Source organism: Callithrix jacchus, chromosome 3 (assembly GCF_049354715.1).
Source record: "Callithrix jacchus isolate 240 chromosome 3, calJac240_pri, whole genome shotgun sequence".
NCBI classification, from domain to species: Eukaryota; Metazoa; Chordata; class Mammalia; order Primates; family Cebidae; genus Callithrix; species Callithrix jacchus.
Window position 1 is genome coordinate 119,092,952 of NC_133504.1, and position 21,971 is coordinate 119,114,922.

Consider the following 21,971-nt stretch of genomic DNA (forward strand, 5'->3'; position numbering starts at 1 on the left):
ATCACAAAACATTTTATTCTTAAGCTCTCAAAAAAAAATGTTACTGACTTATAAATTCCATCAGCAATATATTATGCTAATTTTACTCCATATTTTAAGCATTATATATATATAAAATATATATATATTTTAAGCATTATATATATATATATATATATATATATATATATATATAAAATGATACTACATTGTATTTACTTACCAGCTCCATTGTTTCCCCAAAACAATATATTTCAACAGAGGAAACTATCAAAACTCTTAAGATGAAGCATTCCAAGTCAATGAGAATTTTTTTTAAACTTCCAGTGTGAGCATAAATCAGTGTATTCAATCTGCAAGCCCATCTAGCAATAAATCCATTCTGTAAATGGATTATTCCTCCTCTAGGAATAATGTCATGTGCCAAACGTTCCTGTATAAGGATACTCAATAAAGAATTATTTAAAATATTGCGATTCTTCTTGATGGATTTGCAAAAGTAGCAGCAAAGAAATATTGTGATTAAAAAGTTAAAATACTAAAAATTTAACAACTTCTGGAAATTCCCATAGAATTAAATAAATCATTTGTGAAAATCAAGTAGACATATATAGTTCAGATCTCACTGCACTGCATTCACCATATATAAAAATCATGACAATCTAACATTTCCTAAAAAACTACGTGTCAGACATTTTTTGTGTCTCACAAGTATTTTTCTTATTAATCAGTAAAAACCTTATGAGTCACATGTTATGGAATATTACCCTCACTTTATAGATGAGGAAACTGATATACACAGAAAGTAGGTCATTTACCTGGGTTAGATGCTAATAACAGACCTTAAAATAACCCAGATCATCTTAACTTCAAGAATTTACTGATATAATTTTAAAATAGAATTACAATTAAATGTTATTTCTGATCCCTACTTTTTCAATACACATCCTTTGAGTATTTACCATAATATAGGCATTTGTATAAAAAACTGGCAAAATTTGATAGTTTGATCATTGGCTCACCAAGCTCAATATTCCATCTCTGGGTGACACTAGGACTATTAGCTGTGAGAAAAATGAATGTCATTTACAATCTTGGTTGCAAAAAAGTTATAGATTCATAAAGATAAGGAAAGAAAATTAAAAGCACCCTTTGTTTCAATTAATTAAACACTGTGTCCAGACTGGGCACAATGGCTCACACCTGTAATCCCAACACTGTGGGAGGCCAAGGCAGTAGGACTGCTTGAACCCAGGAATTCAGGACAAGCCTGCTCAACACAGCAAGACCTCGACTCTACTAAAAATTAAAAAATTAACCAGGCATGGTGGCTTGTGCTTGTAGTCCTGGCTACTCAGGAGGCTAAGGTGGGAGAACTCCTTGAGCTCACGAGTTCAAGGTTGCAGTGAACTGAGATATTGCCACTGGGTTCCACTCTGTGCAAAAAAGCAAGATATTGTTTCAAAAACAACAAAAACTGTATTCATATAAAAATTAGAGTATAATTGGCAATTATATTATGGTCCATTTGCTCCATAAAATTTTATGATGTTTTTGGATATTCTTTAATAACAGATCTGAGCTAAATATCCATCTACATCCCAACTTCCATTAATAAATCTAGAGCTCCATCTTCTTTTTTCCCAAGTCTCACTTTCAATTTTTATTCCATTACCTCTTTTTTTTAAGGGTCAGTTCTTTTATTTCTTCTAGTATCATTTACTTCAAATCCTCAATGTCAAAAATTTTTTTAAAAAATTGTCCTAAACCCTCTGAGATTTCAACCTTTAATCGAAATGCCTTTTGAAATGTGTGATAAATTAGAAAAAGTATAAACTATGTGGCAAATCAAAATGTGTCACATGCAGCTAAACAGTGTTTAAAGAGAAATCTGTACTTTAAACCCCATGCTTTAAAAAGATGGGTGTAAAATTAAATACAGGTGTACCTTTTAGTATTGTGCCAGACTTCACTGCACTTCCAAGGTTGCCTTTTTTAAAAAACTGAAACTCTGTAGCAAGCCTATGTTGAACAAGTCTATCCCTGCCACTTTTTCAAGAGCATGTGATCACTTTGTGTCTCTTTGTCATGTTCTGGTAATTCTTACACTATTTTAAACTTTTTCATTATTATGATATCTGTTATGGTGATCTGTGATCAGTGATCTTTGATGTTACTACTGTAATTGTTTTGGGCTCCACAAACTGAGCCCATATAAGATGGCAAACTTAACTGATAAATGTTCATATGTATTCTGACTGGTCCACCAACCAGCCATTCCACATCTCTCTCACTTTCCTTGGGTCTCCCTATTCCCTGAGACACAACAATATTGAAATTAGGCCAATTAATAACCCCACAATGGTCTCTAAGTGTTCAGGTGAAAGGAAGAAATGCGTGTCTGTCACTTTAAATCAAGAGTTAGAAATGCCTAACCTTAGAGAGGAAGGCATGCTGAAAACTGAAAAAGGCCAAAAGCTAGGCCTCTTGCACCAATTAGCCAAGTGAATGCGAAGGAGAAATTCTTCAAGGAAATTAAAAGTGATACTCCAGTGAGCATGTGAATGATAAGAAAGCAAAACACTCTTATTGCTGATACGGAGAAAATTTTAATGGTCTGGGCAGAACATCAACCACTGCATTCCGTTAAGCCAAAACCTTAATCCAGAGCATGGCTCTAACTCTCTTCAATTCTATGAAGGCTGAGTAAAGTGAAAAACCTGCAGAAGAAAAGTCCGAAGCTAGCTGAGATTGGTTTATGAGCTGTAAGGAAAGAAGCCATCTCCAGAATATATAAGTACAAGGTAAAGCAGGAAGTACAGGTTAACCAGAAGATTTCACTAAGATCACTGATGAAGGTGGCTACACTACACTAAACAACAGATTTTCAATACAGACAAAAGAGCCTTCAATTCGAAGATGCCATCTAGGACTTTTAAAGCTAAAGTAAGTCAATGTCTGGCTTCTAAGATTCAAAGGATAGACTGACTTTCTTGTTGGGACCGAATGCAACAGTGGCTTTAAGTTGAAACCAATGCTTACCTGACATTTCAAAACTCCTAGGCCCTTAAGAACTATGCTAAACCTACTCTGTTTGTGCTCTATAAATGAAACAACAAAGCCTGGATGACACCACATCTGTTTCCAGAAAAGTTTACTGAATATTTTTACCCACTGTTGAAATATACTGCTCAGAAAAAAATATTCCTCTTAAAATATTCCTGCTCACGCCTGTAATCCCAGCACTTTGGGAGGCCGAGGTGGGCGAATTACAAGGTCCAGAGATTGAAAGCTTCCTGACCAACATGGTGAAACCCCGTCTCTACTAAAACTACAAAAATTAGCTAGGCGTGGTGGCACGCACCAGTAGTCCCAGTTACTCAGGAGGCTGGGGCAGGAGGATTGCTTGAACCTGGGAGGCGGAAGTTGCAGTGAGCCGAGATTGCGCCACTGCACTCCAGCCTGGCACCTGGTGACAAAGCGAGACTGTCTCAAAAAAAAAAAAATTCCTGCTCATTGACAATGCACCTGTCACGCAAGAGTTCTGATAGAGATGTACAACAACATTATTGTTGTTTTCATGCCTGCTAACATCCGATCTGCAGCCCATGCATCAAGGAGTAATTGTGACTTTCAAGTCTTATTAGCTGGGCATGGTGGCTCACACCTATAATCCTAGCTACTCTGGAGGCTGAGATGACAGGACTGCTTGAGGCCAGGAGTTCAAGATCAACCTAGTCAACACAGTGAGACCCCCATCTCTAAGAAAAACTTTTTAAAAATTTCACAGGTGTGGTAGTGCATTCCTATAATCCCAGCTACATGGGAGGCTGAAGTGGGAGGATCACTGGAGCCCAGGAGTTCAAGGCCACAGTAAGTTATGATCATGCCACAGCACTCCTGCCTGGGAGACAAAGCAGGACCCATTTTTAAAACTCTTATTATTGAAGAAATACATTTCATAAGGTTATAGCTGTCATAGATAGTGATTCTTCTTATGAATCTGTGCAAAGTAAACTGAAAACCTGAAAAGAATTCGCCATTCTAGATTTCATTAAAAACATTCATTGTTCATAAGAACTGGTGAAAATATCAACATTAACAGGACTCTGGAAGTTGACTCCAACCCTCATGGATTACTTTGAAGGGTTTAAGACTTCAGTGAAGGAAGTAACGGCAGATGTCATGGAAAGAACAAGAGAACTAGAAATGGAGCCTAAAAATATGACTGAATTGTTGCAATCTCATAATCAAACTGGAACAAATGAGGAGTTGCTTATGCTTGAACAAAGAAAGTGCTTTCTTGAGATGGAATCTGTTCCTGGTGAAGATGCTGTGAACATTGTTGAAATGACTCAAAGAATTTAGAATATTAAATAAACATAGTTCATAAAGCAATGGCATTTGCTTTTGAGGGAATGAACTCCAATTCTGGAAGAAGTTCTACTGTGGATAAAAACTGGTATCAAATAGCACTGCATGCTCCAGAGAAACCTTTCATGAAAGGGTCAATTGATGTGGCAAACTTAATCATCGTCTTGTTTTAAGAAATTACCATGGCCACCCCTACTTTCAGCAACTACTACCCTAATCCATCAGCAGCCTTCAATACTGAGGCAAGACCCTCTACCAGCAAAAAATTACAACCAGCTGAAATGAGATGAGCGTTAGCACTTTTTTATCAATAAGTTATTTTTAATTTATAGCATATACATTTTTTAGACATGTTATTGCATACTTAGCAGACTACAGACTACAGTGTAGAGTAAATGTAACTTTTGTATGCACTGGGAAATAAAAAAATTTGTGTACCTCTCTTTAGTGCAAAATATTCACTTTTTGTAATGGTCTGGAATGGAACCTGCAGTATCTCCAACATATGCCTGTAATTAAGTCTTGCTTAAGAAGCTAGAGAAAGAGCAGCAAATTATTTTTGAAGTGGGGAGAAGAAAACATAAAAATTTTAGCATAAGTCAATAAATAAAGAGCAGCTAAAGTCAAAAGTTGGTTCTTTAAAGAGATTAATACAATTGATCTACCTTTAGCAAGTTTGGTAAACAGGAGAAAATACATATTATTACTATTAAATATTTTTAAAATATCTAATTTAAAATGTAGATTCTCCACATTTTAAAAGAATGATACTGGAACATTATTTAAAATTTCATGTCAATAAAACTCAGTATCTCAGATGAAATGTACAAATTTCTTTAAAAATACAAATTTTGAAATTTACAATGGAAGGAAACTGAACATCTAAATGGCCCTATAACTATTAAAGATATTAAAAACCTTTCCACAAAGATAACTTGAGGCCCCATTTGCTTCAAAGGTGAATTCTAAATATTTAGGGGGAAAAAATACACATCAAACACTAACTTAATAGAAGTAGAGATAACATTTCCCAACTCATTTTACAAGACCAACATAACTCTGAAACAAAAGCCTGACAAAGAGATTATAAGGAAAGAAAACCAAAGTTCACTATCCTTCATGAATAAAAAATCCTCTTAAAGACTGAAAACGGTAATTTTTTTTTATAAAAGACACTGTGGTCAACTAGGGTGTCTAAAAGAAATTCAGGGTTGGTTTCGCATTTCCCACTAGTCTCATCCTCCTCCACCTATCAATCACATTTTAAACTCAGTAATCTGTATCAAACTAAAGGATATCTCAAGCCTCGGAAACACTATATCTAATAAGCAAACTTCTTTACATCCCCCAGGTCTCAGTTTAAAGGCTACCTTTTCTGGGAACAAAATAATTTACAGTAATTTGCTGAAACTCTTAGAATGAAAGACAAAAGAGAAGAAAAGGTGTGGCAAATGTGTAAAACCAAAGTATCCTCAGAGAAATTAAAATATATCACATCCAATAATATGTTATTTGCAATTAGAAATAATGTTTGTAATATAAAGCCAATGAAATTTCTAAGACGTAAATATTAAAAAAAAATGAAGAGCTAGAAAACAGAGGGTAACAAAATTTAAATTAGAGGCTCAATCCAAAAGGCACAATGTCCTAGTAAGGGGATTGATTTTAAAAAAAAGAAAGTCCAGAAAGAGGAAGAAAGTCTTTACCAAAAGATATAAAGCAAGAAAATATAAGCTTCCAGGCTGAATAAAGCCCACTAGATCCCCAGCATAATGAATAAAAAGGTACAACATCTTGAATATTTGGAACAAGTTAATACAGATGGTAAAAATGTCCACGGTGGGGTGAGAAAGGAGAAAGAGGAAGAAGAGGAGGAGCAGGAATAAGAAAAAGAAGAGGAAGAAGAAAAAACCCACTACAGCTCACACATAAAGGATGAGGAAAGAGAGTAAGATCATATTTCTCAACAGAAATATGAAAAGCTAGAATACTATGAAGCAGTGCCTCTAACTCACAGGGAAAATTGTATCTAACCTAAAATTATTTGCCCAGCCAAATTATTAATCAGGTATCAGTTTAGGGAAAATAAAAATTTTTAGGCAGCAAAGTTTATTTTTGTAGAGATGGGGTCTCACTATGTCACCCAGACTGGTCTTAAACTCCTGGCCTCCAGCAAGCAATCCTCCCACCTCCGCCTCCCAAAATGCTGGGATTACAGACATGAGCCACCACACACAGCCTAGGCAGCAAGGCTTAAAACTTCCTCTCATGCATATTTTCTCAAGCAACAACTAGAGGAGTTCCTTTACTAACAAACCAAGAAAGAAGACTAGAAGAGATCCAGGAATTTCCATAAACATTGATGGGAAAAAATATTAGAATTATAATGTGTGGGAGCTCCAGAAAGCAAACAATTCTGATTGCAGAGCTCCATGAGAGATGTGATAAAGAATGAAAATGATAGCCACTTTTAATTGGGAGGAAATTTACGCATCTTAATGGAGACTAATTAATGATAGGGTACACAAAAACTAAGCAAACAAAAAACATAGTAATTATAAACATAGTAATTAACTCCAGGAAAAACAAAGACAGGAAATGTGATCATACATACTAAACCTCAATGGTGACAAATATTTACATATTTTAAAAATGTAGACAGTGAACACTGATTCAACCAAAAACTGTCAAAAACATGCTGGAAGGATGGAAGGAAAGGACACGTACGTGTGTGTGTGTGTGTGTGTATGCATGGTTGTGTATGTGTGAGGTGGACAAACTGTAAAATATCTAAATCCCAAAAAAATCTCATTTTCCATAACAGAAGCTCCATAGATATCGTTTTTAAAAGTGCAGAGATAAGAAATAGCAGGGAAGTCTTTTGTTCTGTTTTCAAAACTTGTTAAAACTGACTTTTTAAACTATATACATAATTTAGTAAAGTTTTAATTTATAAATTACTTTACAAGATTATGATAAACTGCAGAAAAAGTATAAACTAATCTATTATAGCATCAAAGCTGAGATTAAAAGTCTTAACAGAAACTTTTTCTTTTAAAATAAAAAAAGCACAATTCCTAATAAAACCAGTGGTTTTATTATTCAGGACAGAGGTTCTTCTTAAATGCACATTAGCATTAGACTTAAAACTTAACTAAGTTCTTATAAGCATTCTGCTGCATAATTAAATTCATTTTGTTCTCAAGTAGCATTCTCTATATGGTTTACTAAAAATTAAATTCTGTTTATTAATTATCAACTCTCAAATTCAAATAAGATGGTTTATCACATATACTTATTCTGTATTATACATACGCACGTATATTTGGGAATAGCTTTTTGCCTTTCTTGAGTCCTAGTCCTAGAAATCTCCAGATGCTTTTTCAGTCTCACAATGCTAATACAGTATATTTTTTTATTGCATTTTAGGTTTGGGGGTACATGTGAAGAACATGCAAGATTGTTGCACAGGTACACACATGGCAGTGTGATTTGTTGCCTTCCTCCCTATCACCCATATCTGGCATTTCTTCCCATGCCATCTCTCCCAAACTCCCCACCCTCCACTGCCCCTCCCCAATTTCCCCCCAACAGACCCCAGAGTGTGATGCTCCCCTCCCTGTGTCCATGTGTTCTCACTGTTCAAATACCTTCTTATGAGTGAGAATATGCAGTGTTTCACTTTCTGTTCTTTACAGTGTATTTTCATTGGATAGAACTTTTTATTCCAAAAGCTTACAGGGAGGTAAATTTTCATTTTAGTAGGTTCAATTATTTTGCTATTAAAGAAAAATGCCCCTGAATACTATTTTTAACCTAAAAATTATACATGACAAAGTATTTCAAAGCTTTATAAAAAGTAGTTTAGATTTAACTTAATTATATATTTTAGATCTGATATATAGCAAATTAATGGTGCTAATGTTGCAAAGTGATCACTTTTTCTTCTATTTCTGGAGATGCACTTCTCCTATGACCATACTCTCCTTTATTCCAGTCTATATACTTAATTTTTAGTAACCAAACCATTCCAGTATTCATGTTCACATTGTTTAAAAAGATTTCTTCAAAAGGTAACATTTATATTAATAGGCATTTTTTAAGGTCACTGTCCTAAATCTAAAGAATATGAATTTTTATAGATAGTCATGATTTTTTCATACATTCAACAAACAGTAGATACCGGGCAGGATTCAAAGATAGACAATTCATACTTCCCACCCTCAATAAGCTTAAAATCTAATATAAATGCCCATAGTAAACAGTTAGACAAAACAGTAGCAGCAATCGAGCTCAAATCTGTGAACATGTTGCAAACTACAAAATCTGTAGGCCAACTTCAAAATAAGTGTGTCCAGAGAAAAGACCAATCACTGAAGCTTACTTCAGTTCTCCTAACTACTATTCATTTCCCCAGCATTCTTTCAGATGCTATTAAAGAGCAGAAAAGTAGTTACATAGGTCCATGCAAACCTGAAAAGGATAATGCAGTTCCTTCCAGAGGATGTGAAAGAGCTAGTACTAAAACTGCTTTCTGCCACACACAGATCACTATCTCAAGTCACTGAATACTATGTTCTTGAGAGCTTAAAATACTATTTTGGGGTATTATCATTTTAAAAAGTAATAATTCCACGACCTAGGGTATTGAGAGTTTAACAGAACACATTTATGCAGAGTAAGTAAACAGACACAGTAAACTATGTTCTCCAATTAAATATGTCACGGCATTTACAAAAAGGAAAACTTGAAGGCAGCAAGCACAAAACAGCAAGAATAGGAACTGTTTTTAATAAATGTCAAAGAGAAAAATATGGAGTATGAAAGCAATGAAAAACAATCTTGCTAACTATCCTGTATATTCTAGATAACCAAGCAAGTCTGAACGTTGAAAAGTTGTTCAATGCACTAAGCAGAAATCCTAAATACTCAATTCTTATTTTGGCTTTACATTTCTAATTTTTTATTTTGTTGTTATTTCTGTATTTTTTCAATAGTGTTACATATGTAACTTGAGTGAGAAATAAAAGGAACACAACTAAGGAACATGGCTGACAGTTACCATGAATATATTAAACTTTTACCTTCTAACATATTTCTTCTAACATATTTCCCTTTGCCAAGATTAAAACTTTTTTTTCCACTATAATCATATATATATGAAAATTCACTTATGCCAATGCACAATCTTATTCCATCCTAGTATCTTCCAAGTGTTAACTGGGTAATTCGAAATTATTACTGAAAATTGTTAATAGTGAGAAACATCAATATTTAAATTACGGATTGAAATCAAAAGCAGGGATGTAAGAAGAAAAGAGTAAAGTGATTGTGACATACACACAATTATTAATACTTTTAAAATGCATCTACTAGAGAACATGTACAAACTAGGAAAATATCAAATTTTTAAGCAAAAGCTAAGTATAAAAATATCTTTTAAATAGTTTTTTCAATAGTATCCAATAATAAAGATGAAAAGAAGCAGTTATGTTTCTGTCATATAAATCAGCATTTTTCTATGTTGGCAAAGATACAACTGAATAATTAACTCAATGCAAAGAACATCATTAAGAAGAATAGTGGGATGACTAAAGGTTAAAATATTTTTATTTCTGTAGCTAACATCAGTCTTATTTCCACTTTGTAAGATTTTGCTGTTGTTCTTGTGTGTTTTATTTGTGATGTTGCATGTGTAACTTGCCTGAATGAGAAATGAAAGCAACAGAACCAAAAGGATCTTCTGGAGGATGGTTATGTGGAGCAGAAAGTGAGTCTACATTCTTATCTGAGGATGCTCTCTCCTTGAGCCTATCTGCAAAAATAAGATAAAATGAAATAAAAAAATGAAATAAAATAAAAATGATATTTAAATTAAAAAGTGATATACAATATAAATAAAAGTGAAAAAGCAACAGCCTTTTTGAAAAATATTAGGTTCAGAATCTCACTGTAAATATTTGGGAGTAGTCCTGAATCTAATACATATTTGTTGCTACAAAAGCAAGTTTAGTAATATAATCTGTGACAGATTGTACTAAATACAATTAACCTAATAATAAACTTAGTCTGTTTCATTTAAATACTATTTGCCCTCAACTTATAACATATTGGGCCTGAACTCAAATCCAGCTAAATAAACAAAGACATATTTGACAAACTGTCTCTAAAAAGAAATTTAAAAAAAATATTGCAAATGGTCATTCATCCATAAAGTAGGTAAATCTTACTTCTCAATAGCAATAAAAAGTAATTCACTATATTTTACTTTTTTGTTCATTTTTCATACTACTTCGTATTATCAAACCATGCTCTCACACACACAAACACAAACACACATCCCTCCACACATATACACTCACAAAGACTTAGATAAAAACAGAGTTTACTGATTCATCCGACAAGTAAATTTGAGTATCTAGTATGTGCCAATGTGCCAGGCACTATTCTAGGCAACTGGCATGTAATGTCAAACAGAACAAAGACCCCTGCCCTTATGCAGTTTACATAGCAGTGTGAAAAAACAAATAATATGCAATAGGCATAACAAGAAATGTATACAGCATGTTAAAAGCTATAGAGAAAAATGTAGTGCAGGGTAACAGGAATTGCGGGAGTAGGTAGAGGCTGAAGTAATAGATTCTAATAATAGGTAAGAAAAGACTTGAAGGAAGAAAGGGAGTGAATACCTACAAAAGAACAACCAGGGAGAGAAAGAGTTGGAGCAAAGACTCTAAGGCAAGAGGCTCTGTGTGTTTGAGCTGATACAACCTGACTCCCTAGTCATGATTATCTTTTCCCTGCTCTTGAACTCTCCATATAGGTCAGGGGCTCACACCTATAATCCCAGCACTCTGGGAGACAAAGGCAGGAGGATTTCTTGAAACCAGCCTGGGCAACACAGAGAGATGTTCTTTGATTTTTTTCAGCAAGCATGTAATAAAATTTGGATACCTCCTGATCTTTACAGAATGTTAACTTCACAATATTCTGTAACAGTCATTAACACACACATTCCTTTAAAAATGCAAAAATACTAACAAAAATCGAGGCAGCAGTGAGCCAAAATCGTACCACTGCATTCCAGCCTGGGTGAATGAGACAGTGAGACCCTGTCTCTAAAACAAACAAACAACAAACTCTCCACATAGTAGATACACACTAGTTGAGAACTTCTGAGAACTTCCTGATTTTTGTAGTATGTCTCTCTAGCCTCTGATTCTTGGTAATCAAAATGCTATTTGGGACTCATTCTACCTCCTTTCCAGATATTTCAAGCATTTCTGTCAGCAGATTTTTGGTCCACAGCCATTTCAAAAAATCCAAATCATGTTTAGACTGACCTATATTCCAAGAACTCCATGGTGAGCTGTACTGGTTTTAACTGAGTTCTAAGGGACTGCAGTGTGGAGCGGGGGCGGAATCTAACCAGAATTGGAATTCCCTAAAAATGACTTTTAATTTCGGAGTGAAGCAAAAAGCCCCAAGTTCAAGCAGCATCTCTTCTAACAGTGCTTTTAAAATTTAATATACATTCTAGTTACCTGGAGATTTGTTAAAATATAAACTCTGATGGGATGCGTTTGGGGAGGATCCTGACATTCCGCACTTCAACTAGATCCCAAGTGATACTGATACCGCTGTCCAAGAAGTACACTCTTGAATAAACAAGGCCCTAGACTCTATAATATTCTAAATATAATTACTCCTATGGGCAACTAATTCTTTCAAAACCTTTATGACAATGGATACAATTACCAGTTTTATAGCTAAGATGAACTCTGTAATATCTACATGAAACTTTGGATTGTTTAAATTTTTACTTAAAATTTTGTTGAAACACTATTAAACATTTTGTTGAGGCAGTAATACTGAGTTAGTAAATAAATCTGACAATTGATTTATGAACAAACAAAACTTCCTAAACTCAAGTGCTACTTTTCAAATCCAACACTGCACTGGTCAACAATAAAAATTTATTTTGGGTATTATTTTTCAAGATATTAACTGTATACGTAATGCAGGAAATCAGTAACAAATGCTCATTTTACTAAAGATTTTTTATTGTTTTGTTTTAACGTACCTATTAAGGAGCAGCTAGTCCTATAACATCTTTCTGCAAAAGGTTGAAGAATAATTTATATAATGAAGGGTCCCTAACTTATCGTGGTGGAAGGCTGCAATCAAACCTCAAGGAGAGGCTTATGAGTCACTGAATCATAGAGATTACATGTGGTTACCTATTTATTTGGGCCCTGAATGCATTTATGGAGTAACTGTAAAACCAGGAATTATGCCTTGTATCAGAATCCTCCTGGACTCCCCTACCCTTCCCCATTTCCCAAATTCCAGTGTATAAAGCACTGAGGACAGAGAAAAGAGGGCGTGAGGAAGAACAAATGGAAGAGACAGACTTAGAGTGATAATGACAGCATATCAATATCCAAGGGCCTCATTCCTGAAAATTAAGACCAAGAGTATAAGTATTTAAGTCTGAATTAGCAACAGACTTTCTGCCTCAACCATCTGCATCAAAAGTGCTAGGATTCCTCTATAAAATGTAGTTATCTGGACCCTACCACAGACCTAATGAACCAAGTTATCTAAGTAGTAATTTAAGAATCTGCCTCTTTAGAAACTGTTTTTATTTTTATTTTGTTGTATTTTATGCTTTGAGGCAGGGTCTCACTCTTTCACCCAGTCGGCATGATCATGGCTCACTGCGGCTTCAACCTCTCAGGTTCAAGTGATCCTCCAACCTCAGCCTCCCAAGTAGCTGGTACTACAGGCACAGGTTACCATGCTCAGCTAATTTTTTTTTTTTTTAAGAGATAAGCTCTCACTATGTTTCCCGGGCTGGTCTCAAACTCCTGGACTCAAGCAATGCTCACAAAGTGCTGGATTACAGGCATGAGCCACCACACCCAGCCTCTCAGCGCACAATTGTTTGTTTTTGAGACAAGAGTCTCACTGTGTTGCCTGGGCTGTAATGCAGTGGCATGATTTTGGCTCACTGCAACCTCTGCCTCTAAGGCTCAGCCTCTAGAGTAGCTGGGACTACAGGCACATGCCACCAAACTTGGCTTTTTTTTTTCTTTTTTTTGAGATGGAGTCTTGCTCTTGTCACCAGGCTGGAGTGCAATCTCGGCTCACTGCAACCTCGGCCTACTTCAGCCTCTTGAGTAGCGAGGACTACAGGTGCATACCACCAAGCCTGGCTAATTTTTTGTATTTTAGAAGAGACAGGGTTTTACCATGTTGGCCAGGATAGCTCGATCTCCTGACCTTTTGAGCCATACACCTCGGCCTCCCAAAGTGCTGAGATTATAGGTGTGAGCCACTGCATCCAGCCAATTTTTTTTTTAATTTTTGGTAGACATGATGTCTCACTATATTGCCCATGCTAGTTTCGAACTCCTGGCCTCAAGGGATCCTACCACCTCAACCTCCACAGTACTAGGATTACTGGCATGAACTGCTACACCCGGCCCTCTCCATGTATTTAAATCACAACTATACTAATGATTCCCAGCTTATAAAACTGTGAAGTTGTCACTAAGGTTCTCTGAATCCTCATGCACTGGTGTATTAAATCCATCTGTTTGTGGCAAATTTATGGTAAGTATATAACAAGTACTGTGAACTATGACACAACTATAAACATTATCATGTAGGGGTGAACTTATTTTTATATAGCCGTCCCTACAAGTAAAAATATGGAAGATACTGTTCTATGCAAAGTTTATTTATCCAGTTATTTCAAAATAGCAATCAGAATAAATTCATAGTAAAATGAATAGTGTTACTGTTCCACAAAACACAGAACCAACTTTTCAATGGAATTTTTAAAAAATCATTTAGGTTTCTAAAGTTCACATGAAAATGTGGGTCTCAGTACACAAAATACAAAATAAATATACATATTAATTTTGTAATTATTAATTACCTATAAATAAAATATAATGAAATGGTGATGTAGAGCTACCTTGAAAATGCACCGTCATCTCTAAAATGTTTTTAATTACCATTTTCAAATGACTGGTTTTCTTTAGATTAGGACAAAGCTTGATTATCCAATATAAGAAACTTACCTCCTGTCTTCACAAAAGAATTATGTTGGTGAATAAAGACAGTATCTTTCTCAAGAATTTTAGTTGATACAAATAGAAAAAAATATAGGATTTTAAAATCCTAGAATCAAAGTATATTCCATAATATCATCATGAAATTAAAATACTCTACAAAGTTAATTATGCTGCTTATATGGATAATGATGTTAAAGGCTAAAAGGCTAATGAATAAGGTTTAAAAGTGCAATCTTCATCTGATACTCTTGAAACTGTTGAAAAGTTCTGTTATTCTGCACTAAAGGAACAGTAATAGTTCCAAATTTGCTAAAAAAAAAACTATAAGGGTTAATATTTTACAATAAACTATTGATTCAGATGCTTATAGACATATCATTTGATGGCTTCATAGATGAAACAAAAACATTCAGTAGAATTTATAAAGCAATCAAAATTTTTAGTATCTTCTATTTTTCCTTTTAGTTATTTTGATCCAACTTTAAGCAGAAACAAACAAATCTACTATCAACAAATAAAATATATTTCATGAAGTACTAGTTTTAGTTAACAGGTAGAACTACACACTATATACACAAATATAAGTTAATAATTTCCCCAAAGCAAGCATTTGTATTCTAATTACTGTTTAATATATTAAATATCATGACAATTTTAAATTGCCATATTAAATAGTAAAATATGACAAATTTCTAAAGTTTACATATTAATCTAGATGTTCTGGTACAAAAGACAAGTAAAAATACAAACTTAAACTTTTAAAAATATCATTGAGACAAGCTTTATTATTAATGATTAATTTTGATTTAATATTTTGTTCTTACTAAAATTAAGAACAGATTAAAAAAAATTCTGAACTATAAATGGTATTCATTTATAGTGAAAGCAAAAGAAAGAAGAATCTAGTTTATTTTATATGTTAAATCTCTTTGCCTTGTATATGGAATCAATTGTTTCTTAAACATCACTTTTAAAAAATTATCAATTACTTATATTTTAGAATTTTAATATCTCAAAATACTATATGGAATCAACTGTTTTCTTAAAGATCACTAAAAAAAGTTATTAATTACTAGTAATTTAGAATTCTGATATCTCAAAATACTATTAGGATTTAAAAATTACTTTCTGGATAATACACACAAGTAAAATATTTCCTAAACATCATATTATTTTCCTTTTTTGTTTTGTTTTGTTTTGTTTTTGAGACAGAGTTTCGCTCTTGTTACCCAGGCTGGAGTGCAATGGCACGATCTCGGCTCATGGCAACCTCCGCCTCCTGGGTTCAGGCAATTCTCCTGCCTCAGCCTCCTGAGTAGCTGGGATTACAGGCACGTGCCACCACGCCCAGCTAATTTTTTGTATTTTTAGTAGAGACAGGGTTTCAGCATGTTGACCAGGATGGTCTCGATCTCTTGACCTCATGATCCACCCACCTCGGCCTCCTAAAGTGCTGGGATTACAGGCATGAGCCACCGCGCCCAGCCCCTTTTTTGTTTTTAAACAAATAACCATGAATCTTTTTCAAAATAAAACCCCAATGACAATGTATTATTCTGAACAGTCATTACACTGGCAATGCCTATACTTTTAAGGGCCATATAAAGGCTTTCAGTTTCTCACTGTCAAGTGTTTTATAAACCAAATATAAATTATTTTAGAAAAGACTTCAGAAAATTGTTAATAAATACCTGTGCCAAGGTAATGGGTACAAATATCCTATATGGCATTTCAAATGTATCAATCGTTTATTCATTTTGGAAAATGACAGGATTTATATTATAGTGATGGGCACAATTGTGGAGTCACTGAACCCACTATTTTGGAATTCAAAAGAAGTGAAAGTTATTAAACTTTGACTTTAGTATAATGACCAACTATCAATTTTCATTGCAGTTAGTCTTCTACTAAACTCTTAAGGTTCTAGAGGTCTTTTGCCCATCTATATAATAAAAGCCCTATCAAATAGATCAAGTACTGGATACCTTATTGCTTCTGAATGAAAGAGGTACTAAAATGACTAAATATTACAGTTAAGTTAAACTCTGAGAGGAAATCTTTCTAAACTACATTTTATACACAGCTTAACAGTAATTACAAACTTTTTCATTAAAAATATTTCACCTTTTTTGGACTCTAAAAGAGTGGGTTCAATGACCCCAAAATAGTCACTGAACAATGAATGTTAATTATTAAAGAAAAAATAGACACTGTTCCTTCACCTTCCTATCATTTGTCACTTCTGCTTCTGACATGTGTGCCCACAAAGTCCCCTCTAATTAGACTGTTAAATTACCATTGAGAAACTGATAATTTAAGTGTAATTTTAAAATCCTGGCTTTATAAAAGCCAAAAAATCTTTTAAGTCACAACATAAAGGCTTATACAGAAAATAAGGAAAGGGAAAGTGGCATTGATTTATTGAGTGCCCTGATTTAAAGACATCATTTCATTATCTGGACAGCCCTATGAAGCAGGCATCACTATCCCCAGTTTATAAATGCAGAATTGAGACTGACAGCAGTTGAGTGACTTATCTGAGATTACAACCTAGTTAAGTAACATTGTCAGGGATCAAAATTTATGTTTTCTGGTACTGTGTGCCAAATTAAGTGCATCAGACTTGGAACAATAATTTTAGTAGCTCATAGACCATCTAGGTGTTTTTCCAAATGGCTCAGGTTGCTCCAAATCTAATCTTCACATAAAATTCTTCCTGCACTTTCCTTTGGAACTTAATATCATTCTATAATTAATACTGCGAAGTCTGAACTTTCTTTGGCATACACATGTGCACAGAGATACAGGAACAATTTACAAATGTTATCTGATGATAAAGTTTAAAATTTATACATTATCTGATCATGAAGTTTTAAGGTATTCTTAAAAATAACTACTTAAGAAGTCTACACATTCAACCTAATTTTTATAAAGTTATATACATAAAGTCATATTCATATGCCACTCTTGCCTATGCTAAGTAAATACAACTATTTTGATGTCATTATAAATTCTAGGAAGCTTAGAATAACACATTTTTATAAGATACAAAATAATGCGAATACTTTACCCATTCCATAAATTGATTTTTTAAAAATAATTTTTTACCCAAGGAGTTGAAAATACTAATTTAGCAAACCCTGCTCAGTACACATTAAAATCAATAACCTTTTGCTTTAAATATAATCCTATAAATCATAATGATTTGATGATACCTTGTATCTACCTCTTCCATCACTCTGAAAGAGATACTTTGTTTTCTTTTTTAAAACCTTGCTTTTGGGCCTACTCAACATAAATTCGGAAAACACCAAACAAAAAAAGTTGTGGTTTAAAAAAAAATTGTTTAGTAAAATATGATCAGTTTTACTGAAGTTAACAAACCTTTATTAAAGGCTCAGAACTCATTTTTATATCTGCATTTAACCATCAATTTAATTTTCATAATCATGTAACCAAAATGCAAAATACAAATTTAAATCCCAAACAAGTCTTCTTACAGGAATTTTACATAAAATATATACCAATTCAGAACAGAGCATTTCATCTATTAAACATTCTCATAAGGCCAATTACCTAAATAAAATAGGAACTAGGGGCTCTAAACTAGGGACTACTAAGACCTTCTTTTCACATGCAAAAGGGAAAAACACACTTGTGTTTTATGTGTACACCTGCGCGCGCACACACACACACACACACACACACACACATACATGCACACACACACCTCAGAAACCTGAAAATTATCTACTTACACTAGAAGTGAGCTTTTTTGCTCCTATTTTGTGACCTACTGAAAACACCCACATCATTCTTCCAAAACAAGACATTTCTAAAATATGTGTGGCAAAGCAATGATTCCAAGTAAAAACATTGAGATATCTGATTTAAAGTGAAAAAGAATTTATTTAATTTTTGCCATATCAGGACAACAAAGCAGCCCTTTTATGTAACCATTCATTAAAAGGGCATTACAAAACATTAACATAATGTAGTAGCCCATGTTTTCTTTCAGGCATTTTCAAAGGGCATCTCAGACCCACAATGTTTTCTACTGGGTGTGCAAAGAAAACAGAGCTGCAAAATCATTAGCAAGGCAAAATAATAATGTTCCCCTTTTTATTGAAACATCAGTTTTATATTCTGAATTTAACATTCCTAGATATGCAATATTTAAGTCTTAGGATATTAGCATGCTATCAGCAATATTGGATTTAATAGCTACTATCAAGCAACTGATTTCTAATGCACACAACATAATTGGACAGTATTTGAATAAGAAGATGGCCTGAATTTTGCCCTCAAATGCACAAAAAGAATTTCCCATACACCATCTCAAAACAGTCTTTGGCCTTGGTGAATAATAGAGCTGTTACTTTACTGTGAAGCAAAATAAGCCTTCAAGTGTCCCTTACTTGATCTTAGAAGGTCAAATTCTCTGTCCAACAGTTCCTCTTCTGTTAACTTAGAGAAATTATCCTCTCCAAAAGGATTCCACCCTGACATATCAGGTGGGTTGCTGATGTTCTTCTGATTTGTGAAATTTGCAATGGCCTCTTTATCAGCAATTGACCTACAGTAATAATTGAGAAAGAAAAATGAAAATTAATAAAAATTTATAATGCCCTAGTTTATACTTTCTAAATACTTACAAAACCAAATCATTTCACTATGACAGAGATGACTGACAAGGGCATGAGATAGAGAGAGAGAACATGTGGGATCTAGATCACCTCCATAAGGTATACTAGCTCCATAATCACCTACATAAGGTACACTAGCTGTGTACCCTTGGGCAAGTTCCTTAACTTCTCTGCTGTAAAAAGGAGTAATAGTATCTACCTCATAGGGTTCCTGAGAAGATTAAATAATTTAATACACATAAAGCAAAAACAACAGTACCTAGTAAAAAAAAATAAGCACTTAATAAATATTAACTATTATTATCATAGTAAACAAGCCTTAAAGTAAAATCCAGTCAACTTATCAAACAGTATCACTCTAAAATCACTACTGAATACAGTGATCAAATGTCTTGGTTATGCTGGGACACCACAATAATTTTCTGTTTGATAAAGGCATTCCCTATATATAGCTATCAACAAGATGCATTGTTAGGACTGCTTTATAAATTAGCTAAAGTTAAATGAGGGTTATTCTGTATATAATAGATTATTTATAGCATTTAAAGTATCTAGACTTGGAGCCTGAGACTACTGATTCTATGAAAATTAGGGCTCTTGGCTTTTAAGAGAAGATGAGAATCTAAAGACTTCTTAACCCAAGAGTTCTTGTGTACTTCTTCCTCGACCCAGCCTGGAAATACAGTCATGTACCACATAACAACCTTGAGTCAGCAATGGATCACTTATATAATGGTGGTTCCATAAGATTATAATGGAGCTAAAGATTCCTATCACCTAGTGACATCACAGCCATTGTAACAGCATAGCACAACAGATTACTCATGTGTCTGTGGTGATGCTAATTTGAACATACCTACTGGGCTGCCAGTTGTATAAAAATATAGCAATACGACTGTGTACAGTACATATTTGATCATAAATGACTGTATTACTGCTTTTATGTATTTACTATACCATATTCTTTTTTAGTTATTTTCAAGTATTCTCCTTCTACTTATTTTTTTAAAAGTCAACTGTAAAACAGTCTCAGGTCCTTTAGGAGGTACTCCAGAAGAAGGTATTGTTATCATAGGATATGACAGCTCCATGCCTCTTATTGCCCCTAAAGAACTTGCAGTGAGACAAGATGTGGAGGTGGAAGACAATGATACTGATGATCCATACCCTGTGTAGGCTCGGGCTAATGTGTGTGCTTGTGTCTTTGTTTTCAACAAAAAGTTTAAAAAGAAAGAAAATTAAAATTAAAAGGCAAAAAACTTACAGAATAAGAATATAAAGAAAGTATTTTTGTACAATTGTACATTTGTGTTTTGTGTTATTACCAAAAAGTCAAAACATTTTTAAATTTTTTAAAGTTTATGAAGTAAAAAAGTCATAGTAAACTAAGGCTTGTTACTGAAGAAACAATTTTATATAAATTTAGTGTGTCCTAAGTATATGGGGTTTTAAAGTTAAGTCTATAATAGAGTACGGTAATGTCCTAGGCCTTCACATTTACTCACAACTCACGCATTGACCCACCCAGAGCAACTTCCAATCCTCCAAGCTCCATTTATGGTAAGTACCCTAATCAGGTGTACCATTTTTTACCCTTTATACTACACTTTTATTCTACCTTTTCTATGTTTAGATACAAAAATACATATATACCATTGTGTTACAACTGCCTACAGTACTCAATACAATAACATGCTATACAAGTTTGCAGCCCAAGAGCAATAGGCTATATGTGTAGTAGGCTACACTAAGTTTGTGTAAATGCACTCTATGATGTTCATACAACAGTGAAATTATCTTATGATACAATTTCTCAGAACATGTCCCCATTGTTATGCAATGTATGGCTGTATAGCATAAGAATGAGACAATGTAAAAAAGCTAAGAATGCTATTAAGTTCCTTTCATAAGTTACATCCAAATCCTCTAACAGTAGTAATAAAGGGAGAATCCCAATGTTCAAAGTAGTATCTCAATTTTACAAGTCTTAACTGATTCCCTAAATTTACCTAACCCTTGAGAGCTCATTGCATTTAAGGTGCCATTGCCACCACAAATGTCTTGGAAGAGGGGAGAAAAAGGCAAAAGTCATTGAATCCCTTAGTTAAAGCCCCTTCAGCATATTTGAGCCAAGAATGGACTACTGAAATACTTACTGAAGGCTAGCATGTAAAAAAGGAAAATAAACATAGTAAGTTACCTACAAGTAGATAGACTTGCTTAGTAAATAGAACTTAGGTATCTTAATTTAAGAAACAATTCAATTAAAATACATTCTGGGGATATGTCAACTGCCAAGGTCTGAGCCTGCCTCCATGTGACAGAGTCCCATTTCTAATTCCAAAACAACCTTTAAGGACTTTCAGAGTCCTTAAAACACAGATCAGATGTGTTTTTACCCAGAAAATTGTATTGAAGAAAAAAACAAAACAGATCAGAGCAGGTAAAACTGAGAGAGATGGGCATTCCCCGTCCTGTCTGTCAATGATTCGTTTCAGAACTTTCTGATTCCCTACATGAATCACCCTCCTCCTATTCCCAAAATGAATTTATGGGTTCTCACTGGCAGACTGTAACTCAATAGGGTGCCACCTTAATCTAGTTTAAACAGGTATTAAAATATGTCTACAAGTTATCTGGCATTCCTCCCTTCAAAGGGTGAAACAGAATTTCACTGCCCTTGAACATGAGCTAGATCTAGTGACTCAATTCTAACAAATGAAATATGGCACAAGTGGCAGCCCATGACTGCCAAGATTGGGTCTAAAAAGACATTTTGGATTCCTCCTCACTCCCTCTCTTGGATCACTGACTGAGGGAGAAACCAGAATCAATAATCCCTTGTTCAAAATCATCCTTGCCTTTTCAAAGAGAAAACTCAAGCAGT

The 21,971-nt window shown here is 34.1% G+C and overlaps 1 protein-coding gene and 1 long non-coding RNA gene across 3 annotated transcripts in view; one reads left to right on the forward strand and one right to left on the reverse strand.

Annotated features, from left to right (window-relative positions):
- Nucleotides 1-21,971, forward strand: part of LOC144581805 (uncharacterized) — a 51,864-nt gene that overhangs the window by 22,862 nt on the left and 7,031 nt on the right. The window contains exon 3 of the long non-coding RNA XR_013533059.1: nt 7,783-7,824. This is a non-coding gene — a long non-coding RNA (uncharacterized LOC144581805). The remainder of the gene's footprint in view (nt 1-7,782; nt 7,825-21,971) is intronic.
- Nucleotides 1-21,971, reverse strand: part of BMP2K (BMP2 inducible kinase) — a 148,075-nt gene that overhangs the window by 18,932 nt on the left and 107,172 nt on the right. The window contains exons 14-15 of one of the 2 annotated variants that reach the window (XM_035293460.3): nt 18,857-19,014; nt 10,058-10,168 (exon numbers count right to left, since the gene is read on the reverse strand). In XM_035293460.3, coding sequence (XP_035149351.2) covers nt 10,058-10,168; nt 18,857-19,014 — 269 coding nt within the window. The remainder of the gene's footprint in view (nt 1-10,057; nt 10,169-18,856; nt 19,015-21,971) is intronic. The other variant, XM_035293461.3, reaches the window with a different exon arrangement.